Source organism: Micropterus dolomieu, linkage group LG09 (assembly GCF_021292245.1).
Source record: "Micropterus dolomieu isolate WLL.071019.BEF.003 ecotype Adirondacks linkage group LG09, ASM2129224v1, whole genome shotgun sequence".
Taxonomy (NCBI): Eukaryota; Metazoa; Chordata; class Actinopteri; order Centrarchiformes; family Centrarchidae; genus Micropterus; species Micropterus dolomieu.
This window is the reverse complement of record NC_060158.1, coordinates 7,452,055-7,464,584: the sequence shown is the minus strand read 5'-3', so window position 1 is coordinate 7,464,584 and position 12,530 is coordinate 7,452,055. Positions and strand designations below refer to the sequence as shown.

The 12,530-nt window shown below is 37.8% G+C and overlaps 1 protein-coding gene across 1 annotated transcript in view; it reads left to right on the top strand.

Moving 5' to 3' along the window:
* Positions 1-770: 770 nt before the first annotated feature.
* Positions 771-12,530, top strand: part of LOC123977105 (Na(+)/H(+) exchanger beta-like) — an 18,919-nt gene continuing 7,159 nt past the window's right edge. Inside the window, exons 1-5 of the mRNA XM_046059603.1 lie at positions 771-1,503; positions 8,258-8,718; positions 9,542-9,792; positions 10,417-10,634; positions 11,280-11,476. Of these exons, the coding sequence (XP_045915559.1) occupies positions 1,218-1,503; positions 8,258-8,718; positions 9,542-9,792; positions 10,417-10,634; positions 11,280-11,476 (1,413 nt within the window). The 5' untranslated portion in view covers positions 771-1,217. The remainder of the gene's footprint in view (positions 1,504-8,257; positions 8,719-9,541; positions 9,793-10,416; positions 10,635-11,279; positions 11,477-12,530) is intronic.

Genomic DNA, 12,530 nt, shown 5'->3' with positions numbered 1-12,530 from the left:
TTTCCATTTGATGCTACTTTATACTCCACTACATTTATTTGATGATAAAGTTTAGTTACTAGTTATTTTGCAGAAGGTCTATTTATCTGATTATTAATACAAAATATAAATCAACTAGTAAATTATTTTATATTAAATGAGATTAAGCTACCCAGCAGTCGGCACCTTTTTCCAGCTGCAACATTAAGGTGATGTAAGCATTAATGCATAAATTATTATAATACAATAATATAATATATATTATTTTTAAATGGGCCATTCTGCATAATGAGTACTTTTACTTTTGGTACTTATAATGTTAATTTGATGCTAGTACTTTTCCTTAAGAGAGATTTTCAATGCAGGACTTACTTTACATAACAGAGTATTTACACTTTTGTATTGCTACTTTTACTTTAGCAGGTCTGTACTAATTCCACCACTGTGCATCATTTTATCATTGGATCACTATCATTGATGCATTAACATACAAGTGGTACTTTCATGTTGTAACTGGCCGAGGTAAAAGGTCAACATGTGGGTAGATTATTCTATCCAACAATATATTAATCTAACAATGCATCAAACTGATCGTTTTATCTAAAATGTTAAACTAGTAACTTATTTAGCTGCAATATAAAGAGTAAAAAGTACAGAGTAAGTATAGAAATACTCAAATACAAGTACATCAGAATTGTATTTAGGTGCAATACTAAGTATTTTCCACCACAGACGTCTACATATTGTGGAGGCTGCATGGTGGTCGTTGTGGTCCTCCTCTCCAGCAGATGTCACTTTCACTCTGGCTAAACTTCGGAGGGGCTGCGTGCAATGGCTGCGTGTTAAAGTGGAAAAAAGTTCAGCATGAGAGATTCCTGTGAGGTGGACATGGACCTTGCTAATTGATGCAACTCATCAGAGTTACATCTGAAGAGAAAACAACAGTTTAGGATCAAACAGGCCAACGACACTTCAGGCTTTAAATCACCTCAGCAGGCGAGAAGCGTGTACATTAACATCACCACCCACGGATGACAGCAACTTGTTTGTTTGCAACATAAACCATCGTTTGTTCTTCTACAGCTATGCGCAAATTTAAGATTCATGGGGAGTACGTGCGTAAAAGTGCGCGCTTCTCCGTGGCGCACCACGCTCGCTTTCCGTACTATCCTCATCTTCACCTTCATCGGATCTAGAGCTGAGCAGCAGCAGCGGTTCAGCCGTCAAACTGTCTGAAAATGGCTGTGCTCCGTCCCGCCCGGAGGGGCTACAGTCTGCCTCTGACGGGGTTAATGTGCGTTTTGCTGCTCGTTTTCGTCTCTGCTGCCTCCGCGAGTCGTGATGTTTCAGGAAACAATGAGACGTGGAGAAACCCACCCCGAGCGCCAGAGAATGACTCCCATCACAGAAATAACTCCAATGGTCACAGAAAGGCTTTCCCCGTACTCTCCTTCAACTACCAGCACGTCAGGAAGCCCTTTGAGATCTCTCTGTGGATCCTCCTGGCCCTGCTCATGAAACTTGGTAAGTGACATGTCTAAGATTACAGAAGGATTTCCTGCTGCCAAAATAATTAAGAATACCACCCATGGGTTATTATAAATAGAAGGGTAATGATTATCACGACTGGAGGGAGGGGGTAGGCTCCAAAACTGTGTTAGTTAGTTGGGTTCAGATTTGGGTCTGAAAGTTTGTGAAATGGTTCAAGTTTATTTCTATAGAAAAAGTCTAGCAGTACAACAGAAAAGAGAAGAGAAATACAAATGAATACCTTACCCTAACAGCAGTGATGAAGAAATACATTATGACTGAGGATGTGAAACTACTAGCTGCTGAGTTATCATAAAGTAACTGGAACAGAGTTAAATAAATCTCGCCTTTTCTGTGCAAGAAAGCATCTTTTCTATATAGCATGTTTCATATACATACATGCACACACAGGCATACATATAAACCGTACATTATTTACAAAACTAGCCAAACAGGTACAGGAAGGTTACTTTTTATTTCTGTGTCATGCCAATGTTACCTGCATCTTCTGTTAACACATGTACACAACTGAAAGGAAAAGCAAACATTAGTTACAACATTATATGTACTATAATATGTATACTTTTAAATTATAATTTCATATAGATTGTACACCAAAAACTGCCAACAGTTTATCCTGATAAATGTTTTCTCATCTTTTAGACTTTCTTCATGAAACTGGTTCATTTTAAATGTTCCACGTGTGAGCAGCCAATGCAGTCTTTGTGAATCATCCATATTAACAAAATAAAAAAATAATGCTTCCCCAAACCCATAGGTGTAAAACAATGTGAACACGTCTTTTGACCAAGAGCTAATAATTGCAATAATGAAAGCAACAGCAATCAGATGCTGTTAAAAAACAAACAGAACCATCCAAATTAATCAAAGTTACAGGAGAGAAGGGATGTTTTTAGTCTGAGTTAGTTGAGTTGAACTAGGACCATAAAAACCAAAAGCTCCTTCACCAACTTTAGTTTTAATCCATGGAACAGCCAAAGGGCCTGATGACTTAAGAGGTTCATATTGGATAAACAGGTCAGAGATTATCTGGACAAAAGCTGTGTAGAGCTTTATAGACAAAAGGTCAAATTGTAATTTGTTCTTTTTTTGGTAGAAATTTGGTTGCAGCATTTTGTATTAGCTTTTGTGAGCCCACGGTCATATTAGTCAGATCAGTAACTAGTAGACATATTTTTATGATCGCTATGTTGATGGACAAAACAAACATGTCTCCCTCAGAGGGTGAAAGAAGGTTAAGAAAACTCTTTCAGCATAGTTCAGTTAGTAATGAGTGTAATTATTAACTAGAGAATCAATTTCTGAAGAAACTGCAGTGTGAATGCCTGCTGTTGAAAGGCTGATGCTAAACTGGATTACTTCGTTTAAAAGTTGACTAATAATGAATGAAAGACGTGGAACATACTTTTGTTTGAATAAACTGTTTAGCAAAAGTATGAAATAGCTGAAAAAGTGTAGGACGGAATATGAATAGTTCAGAAAGTGGGAATGGGCTAAAGGATGCAAAATGAAGTATAAGCTAGAAGCTAAACTGCATTACTTGACTAATGGCTGGCCTGAGGAAGCAACTAAAGGAGTCCCAGTTTCTGCCTCCTTCTTGATATTTCTGGTCTCAGTTAATGTGTAAGTCTGTGCGGCATATGAATATTTTAATGTTTGAATGAAGGTTCTACACTGAAAAATGTGGAAGGAGTGAAATTGCAAACACACAATGGTTATTTAATGTTGGTTGTGGACAGAGATGGTTGTGCCCATATTTACTAGCTCTAAGTTTTAATATTCCTTCTATGGGCTGTGACATTAATGGTGTTTCTACAAACCTCAGTTTCAATTATGTTCCACAATGCTATTAGGAATGGTGGTGATGGTGGATTGAAAGTATAAATGCAGCCTTGGTAAGGGGTTTGAAAGCAGTTGTTCAGACTAATTAGAGGGATTAAATGTATCTCTCAGGAGATAGTAAGTGAATCTTTTGCTTTGACACAACTACAATATATGTTATTACGTTATATGTTGAGAGGCTACACTGCAGGATACCTCTGGCTACAAAGAACTTATAAAAGAAGTAATTTATCAAACAGGTTGTCAGCTTACTCAATTCTTATGAGACTCAGTTTTTATCTTTTTTTTTCTTGTCATGTTTTTTTTATTATTGTTGTGGATGTATTTTATTACTTGGAGTATTCATTCTGTCAGTGTTTTTTGGTATGTTCTATTTCATGTTTTCTATTTTTACAGTGACCCCACCTAACCCAAACATTTGACCAGCCACCAACCAAACTCTGTGCAGTTTTCAGAGCATTTAAGAACATCACAAAATAGCACATTTTATTTATTCATTTATCTGTTCAAATATATTTAGTGTCTATTTTATCTCTACATTATGGTCAAACTAAATAGAGCCAAACAGACCAATATTCACTTATCACAGATATATAGTTATCATTATACACACAGGTCCAAAACACATGTTAACTATACATTAACATATGAAGAGATGTCAGAGCGAGGGGTCTGCCATGTAGTCAGACACACTAAGCAATTAGGGGTTCAGGACATTACTCAAGGGCACCTTCAGCTGTGTAATCAGCTTGTGCAGTGTGTGACCCCATGTCACCGATCAGTCACATAGTGTGAACGCCACAACGACTCCCGTCCTGAGGTGCAGGTGAACTGCCACCTCTCCAGCTACCAGTCCACACTGGTCTATGCTGGACTTGAACCAGCGACCCTCCAGTTCCAGAGCCAAGTCCCCACAGACTGAGCTACTGCCGCCTCCCGACATGTTTGAGTGTCTCTATTACAAAGTTTGTCCTCCAGAGAGCATTACGATATTTATTTTTTTTAATGTAAAATTTCCCGCTCAGTACATTTTTAGGAAAATAAAAGCAAAATCTAAATTGTGCTAGTTGCAATTTTTCCAGATAACACAACAGTTAGATATTATCTGCCTATATATCTATTTATATTAGCTAAATATTTTATTTAGCATTCTCATAGAATCTCATAAAAATAGTATTTTTGTATCTTAATCAGTGTTATACTCTTTTCCATCTTTCCTTTTGCCTGTAAAATCGGAACTGTTGCTGTTCATATAAAGTTGAACTATTTTAGAAAGTTTCAGAAACTTAAAATTTTATGGGCATGTCCTTGGTGTCCTCATCTACACTCCTCATTACGGTGATGTTTATTTTTTCCACAGGACAGTCTAAGTATAAATAATGGTGCATTTAGACTATGTTGTTGTATTATCCACCATGCCACCGTGTTTAATGACTAAACATTGGTCAAAGATGATTCTGATTGGCTGTACCAATCTCTCCTGCGGTTTGTTTTTGGCTGTGTGAGCGGAACGAAGGTCTCTGGCATCTTATCTGTTTCGTCCAGCTGTTGTCTCAAAGGGCCGGTCCCACTTCCTATCCTAATGCACTGCTCGATAACAAAGATCTCAGTGTGCGGAGTCAGAGAAAGAGGAGGGGCGGGGACAGCTGCACACAAGACCACTGACTGCAAAAACGTAGCAGAAAACATTTGTTATAGCAGCCTGAACCTCACATCACATGACGCAGAGACTGAATGTCAAGGCCTCACTCTGCTGAGAGTGAATGAAACTGACAGAGCAGTTAGTTCGGTTCAGCATGAATCAGACTTACTGCCCTCTTTGATTCCTATTGTACTCCATGTTTTTGTTGACAATAAATAAACACTGTCTTCATAGTTGTGCTCAAAATAATATTTTTTTGAATTATTTTAAGTGGCAAAAATTGATAATTTTAAAATGTTATTCTGTGAAATGGGCCACTCGTAGTGATGAACCTACAGAGAATTAGCACCTGAATGCATCTTCCCTCGGCTTCACAGAGCTTTATAGTGAGTTTTCAACCCATTTGTTTAGCTGCTTGACAGCTGCTTTACTGTAATCAATCAAATTGCTGTGCAGAAAAATAAATAAAAGACATGAATTTCATCTCACATGAGGCATAACATACAAATAAAACAATTATACAATAAAAACAATAAAATTAATACAATCAAAAATGTCAACCTCAGGTGGCAAAGGCCAAGGAAAAGAGGTGGGGTTTAAGAACAGATTTAAAAACAGACAGTGCAGAAGCCTGTCTAATGAGCAGAGGTAGATTATTCCACAGTCTAGGAGCTGCCACAGCATGTTTCGCTTTGTTTTGGTTCATCCTCTCCGCTCTCATAGGCTGAATCCCGAACTCCACACTCATGGACTCACGGACTTTGAGGCTTGTTCTCAGTGAGTCCGTGAGTGTTTAGGACCATGCCACTGTCAAATCGTCAAGTGCGTGAGGGGTTTCTTACAGACTTTTCATGCCCTCCTTAAGGCCGCATCTCTGCAGACTTTGCCTGAGGGAATAACCAACAGTTCATATCGTTGTGATGTTTAAACAAAGGGTTACCTGCTGGCAATAAAATGAAAGGTACAATTTCTGGCAACAAGAAATGTTAAATAACAGATGATGTTGATGCTTTGAGAAAGGTTTATTTACACAATAAGAAACATGTAATGCAATGTAAATAAATATTTATAATAAATAAGAAACGACATGCATTGTCCAAGAAAGTAACTTATAGCTAAATAAAACAAGTTGCTGATTACTACATTATATTACATTATATTTTGCATTGTCACCTTACACCTGAATTTTGTGTTTCCCTTTATATAATACATTTCAACCATGAATTGGTCCAGAAAATGTCTCCAGAATGCAGGACATTAAGTGTTTAATGCTTATAATCACACATAATCACATTAGTGAATATTTTTTCTAATATCTTCTTGTTTTCGTCACGTTTCGGGAGCAAGTGTATCACTGCACTCCTAATCTGAGCTCTTACATGTCCCCACCACTTTTCAGCACAAAGTGACACCCTTGGCTAAAACAGAGCTAAAAGACAGAGAATAATTGACTTGTATCTATCAGGTTGACAGAAACACAACTCCTAATGATGGTTAATGTTGCTCCGTAACTGCTGGATGTTTAAATCAACAACTGTAAACAAATTTGATTTATCAACTTAAGGTTCAGTGCTTGTTTTTGCTGCCTCCAAATGGCCAAAAAATCCGTTATTGCACTTAAAACGTTTGTAATGTTATTTTCACCATAAAATTTGTTAGTAATGCTACTTAGCTTCTGATGCTAACAGTTCCACAACTACAGTGGTGTTAGCCAGCAAGCTAATGTTGGCTAGCTATAAAGTAGGATAATTTATTTGTACAGTACAGTTTTAAATATGTAAAACAGCTATCAGTTTAGTAATTAAAATTTTTATGAGGTTGAAAATATAGTTACTTTCTGTGTACAATAATGTGTGTTGATTACCGTTGAGATATAAATACAAAATATCTGTGACAAAAAGATTTGTTGTAGGCTATATTGTAGTGAAACGATCAGCGGTTTAAACTATTTTTGGTTTCTGACCTCTTAAAAGAAAGTGTACTTGAGACCCCTCCTCACAGGTTACGGCCTCAAGACTTTCTCACCAAAGAGGTAAAATAATCCAGTTTTCACTAGGAAAAAAAGCTAAAATTTCATCTAAAGCTGTTTTCAAATGTAAGGTTTTGTTGCTTGTTTGTTTAATATCAATGTAATTTAAATTGGCTGTCTTTGGTTTTTCGACTGAAGTTTAAACAAAAGAAGAAATATGAAGACGTTACTTTGGAGCCTTGAGGACTTGTGATTGGACTATTTTCTGGCATTTTAAAGGATAAATCAGTAAGAAAAAAACTGATTAATCAACGATGATTGGTTGCAACCATTGATTTTTCATTCAGTAACATTCATTAAGGGCTGGTAGTGAAGACATCTCAGTTGAGTACAGGTTAAATAAAACCTAAAAGATTAAATAATTAATTAAATTATATTTTCAGACAGACGTTCTGTTCCCATAAACAGCCTGTTTCTTCTCCTGCAGTAGCTGCAAGGTTTTATATTTCATGAGGATGTTGCTGCAAAGTACAAATGGCTCAGTGGATAATTTTTTATTGTCACGCAGTGATGTATCACTAAATGTAGACTCAAGGTTACAAGGTTATGGGATGATGTCTTTTTTTGTGTGTCCTGCATTGTTCTTCTGCAGTGAATGTGAGGTCCTGTTGTTTTTACTTATGTCACAACTAGACTTATAAACAAGTTATTGTGAATTAATTTTAGTATGAGTATTCAGTAATTGTTGATTTGTGTAAAATGTGAAAAAATAAAATACATCAAAATATGCAGTTTTGACACTATTTTTTTTGTCCAACGAAAGATACGACACAGAGAAAAGCAGCAGTTTGTAACGCTGGAATCAGATGTTAGGCATTCGTGCTTGATAAATGTTTCAGCGTATTTGTGAGATATATATATAATAACACTATAATGGGGGGGAACTAATGGAAATTGGCTGAAATGGAAATAAAAAGTGTCACTTCTGTTATTTATAAGTATGACTTCAAACATTGTGTTTGAAGGTAATATTTTTTTCTAAGCAAAGAAGACTAAAACGACCATGTTCTGAAGGAAAACATTACATAATCCTTAAGAAATGATAACTGATATATTATAGTCTTTCCTCTGTTTCTGTACTGCGGACATCCAAGATGCTCAATTTTATCCAACTTATACTACTTTTAAATTTAAGAGCATTTAAAGTACCTTTTTAACTGTTTCATAAATTAAAGTTTTCATGAGTAAACTCTTTAAACCTTCTCTCTCCGCAGGTTTTCACATTATTCCCAGAGTGTCGCACATCGTCCCAGAGAGCTGTCTGCTGATCTTCGTTGGTCTGCTGGTTGGCGGTATTATCAAAGCCATCGGGGGGGAAGCCCCGGTCCTGGACTCCAAGCTGTTCTTCCTCTATCTGCTGCCTCCCATCATCCTCGATGCCGGATACTTCCTGCCCATCCGGGCATTCACGGAGAACATGGGCACCATCCTGGTGTTTGCGGTGGTGGGGACTCTGTGGAACACCTTCTTCCTCGGCGGGATGATGTACGGCGTGTGTCAGATTGAAGGAGCCAATTTGGGCAACGTGGACCTGCTGTCCTGCATGCTGTTCGGCTCCATCGTCTCGGCCGTTGACCCCGTGGCCGTCCTGGCCGTGTTCGAGGAGATCCACATCAACGAGCTGCTGCACATCCTCGTGTTCGGGGAGTCGCTCCTCAACGACGCCGTCACTGTGGTGAGTGAAGGCTAGAGGTGCTGTGGTGGGAAGTACCTAAACTAAAGTACAATTTAAGTACAAGCTTAAGTACTTGTATTTTAGTTGAGTTTTTCGATTTTATACCACTTTTAACTTCACCTCCACTAGAGAAAGGTTGTAATAGGGTTTTTTTACTGCAAACACTTTTTGTCAGCTGAAGTAAAATACAATAAAACTGTTTTTAGATGATACATTACTAAGGAACAAACCACCCGACAGTATATAAGAAAGTTAAAATGAGTTCCACCTTGACCAGCTACCACCATTAAAATGGCCTTCGACTTTATGATCCCTTTGGAGGCTGCAGTTTGTGCTGCTGGTTAACTGTCTTGTTATACTGACAAGTGTTTCTATTATTTATTCCACCCCATTTCTGTCAATGAGGGTAGACCGTAATTAGCAAGGTGTACCTAATAGAGCTGCAACGATTAGTGGATTAATTGTCAAATATTAAATTAATAGCCATTATTAGTATTTTGATAATTGATTAATCGTTCACTACTTGTTTGTGTATACTGTACATGCTAACATGTGTACACAAGATCCCGAGTCAGACTCAGGTCTCAGTCTGTTTTCCCTGTTAAAATTAAATGAAAATAAAAGTTCATGAGACAGAAGCTAAGAGTCACGCCCCGCCCCCCCCCGACCCCTCCCCCAAATGAAATGGATCCCAATTTTTGAGATACCCTGTTAATAAACAAAGAACAAAACCTCCTTCTCTAAGATAACCAGTACAAGGTTGAGAGCTGTAAAGCCAAAACAGACAATAACAGACTCTGGAAATGTGTTTTTCTCTGTGCAGGTTCTGTATCATCTGTTCGAGGAGTTCTCTCAAGTAGGAACTGTGACTGCGGTCGACGCCCTGCTCGGTGTAGTCTGTTTCTTCGTGGTTTCTGTGGGAGGCGTCATGGTGGGAGCCATCTACGGCCTCCTGGGTGCCTTTACTTCCCGCTTCACCTCGCACACCCGAGTCATCGAGCCACTGTTTGTTTTTCTCTACAGCTACATGGCTTACCTCTCTGCCGAGGTCTTCCATCTATCAGGCATCATGTCGTGAGTCACTCAGCCTTATTGGTTCCCAAACCTTTTCAGTCACGCCCCCCTTTAGAAACCAAAAAAAAGTTCATGCCCCCCCAACTCCAGCAAAAGTAGTTTTCATTTATATCAATCATTAACAACACAGGTGATTGAAATAAAGCAAAAGATTCAGGTTAGCAAAATAGCCTTGCCACCACATGAATCACATTCATGCAACTTTGGGTCTGCCCAAACCAACATGCCCCCCTCACAGTTTTGAAAAGATGCCAACAAGTCACTGCCAAGCCAAGACATAGTCCTGCGCACAACCCCCATAACTTGTTGGGTTGTTGTTGTTTTTTTAAAAGAGAGAGATTTAATGTGTTTATTTGTGAGCTTTTGAGGTGCTAACAGGTGATCACACTGGACAGATTTCCAAAACCTAATTTCAGTTTTTAAATAAAACAAAAACAAATTTATTGTCTCAATTAAGACTTCTGTATTGAAGCCTCTCTTTATTATTAGGTTAGTAACACTTGTACTTAATGTAATATTGTTTAGTACAGCTTTAAAGCTGCAGAACTGGTTAAGTCATCTCTGCAATGCCAAACCTCACTTTGCATTCATAATCTTTTCTTGTTTCCTTCCTTTCCCACACAGGTTGATAGCATGTGGCGTGATGATGCGACCGTACGTGGAGGCCAACATCTCCCACAAGTCGTACACTACCATCAAATATTTCCTGAAGATGTGGAGCAGCGTGAGCGAGACGCTCATCTTCATCTTCCTCGGTGTTTCCACAGTGGCCGGTCCTCACGCCTGGAACTGGACCTTTGTCGTTTTCACTGTGATCCTCTGTCTGGTGTCAAGAGTTCTCGGTCAGTACAACAAATCATGGCCAAACGCTGACTTTTGTCTGGATTAGCTATCAAACTAACATCACAGGGTTTATTTAAATGTATTCCTGCATTTCTCTGATGTCATTATTGTCATTTCTGGACCAATGCATTTCCATGCATGAAAGGGTAAAACAGATTAGGAAAAAATATATGCAATCATATTGTTCTTTTAACTGCAGGTGACCAACCTTAGAGGAAGATTTTCAGGCCAAACATCATAACAATTTTCCATAAATCTGCTTAGTGTAACTAAATCTTACACTAATAACCTCAAACTGACTTACTTATTATACTTATTTAATCTAAATACTTTATACTATACATTATATCAGCATCAGAATCAGTTTTATTCGCCAGGTATGGGTACATATACGAGGAATTTGACTTTGGATTGTACATTGCTCACGATGTGCTTACTCATACAATAATACAATAACACAATAATAAAATCAGACACAGGCTACAGTATAGACATTTTGACAAATAGTGCAGTGTAAAATTATTAAAACAGATATGTAATGATTAAGAAGATATTAGTGGTATTTGTAGTTCTTGGCGTCCTCCTTTCCTCTTCCCCTTCCTTTTCCTTCTAAAGTCTATCATGTTGTTTTCTGTGTGTTTCAGGAGTCATTGGCCTCACATACATCATCAATAAATTCCGCATTGTGAAGTTGACCAAAAAAGACCAATTCATTGTTGCCTATGGTGGCCTGCGAGGGGCCATAGCCTTTTCACTGGGGTTCCTGCTGACTAACAGCAAGATGAAGGACCTGTTCCTTACCGCCATCATCACAGTCATCTTCTTCACAGTATTTGTGCAGGTGAGAAATGTTTTTCATGACAAACATAAATGTGCATTTCTGTGTGTTTCCTTTTTTTTTTGCATAGGTATAAAGTCACTTATGACTTAAAATTTAATTTATTCTATCATTCCTTTTTTTGTTATACTTATGTCCTCCATCTTGGGAACCAGTAATCTTTATTCACCTCTGTTGGTGACTAACTAGAATTGCAGTAACTAATTTGTGGACCATTGCAGCTTCCTTTTTTAAACAAACTTATTTATTAGAGCTGAAATGTTTTGTTATTATGGTTATGACATGTAAATGTAATTTTATTTACCTATATTGTTTGCATGCAGTGACATTACATGGTTCAAATTATTGAAGTACCCTTGATTGGTATCACACTGAGGAAGTCATAGGAAGGTGCCGCACCTTTAATACAGGTGGGTGGCTCCAAGCTGTTTGGGTTTTTTTTTGCAGGATTCTTTATTTGAGAAAAACATTTTATGGATTTTGGAAGCAATTACATCTATTTCCTTTCTACAAATGTTTTATGTTAACGCTCCATAGTTATTAGAATTGTTGGAATCAAGTCTGAAACAATCCTACATATCCGACACTGCAATCTTATTTGTGAATGAAGTTTGTTACGTCCCAAGGTCTAGGGGTGTCCTGGATGTAACATAAATGTGTGGCCTCCCACTCTTCCCATTCCCAAACAAGGCCAGCACACAACAAATACAATTTAGCAGTTTTTATTATACATCGGTGATGAGCAGTGCCCAAAACAACAACCAAAACACTAAGAAAACCTAAATCTTTCCTAAACCCAAAACCAAAAGGTAAAGAAAAGACAAAGCTCTAAAACTAGGCTTCTAAGTCCAAAAACAGGAGAAAACGGTGCAAACAAAAGAAAGGGCTTCTCACTCCTACTCACTGCTAGTAGCTGACACAATATAGCTACGACAAAGGAAATTGCTTCATAGCAACAAAAATGGCAAAGCCAACAAAACCAGGTTGTCATAAGACAATCAGAAGGACTACGATAAACTACTTACAATCTAAGTTGAATATAGTCACAACCGTTCAC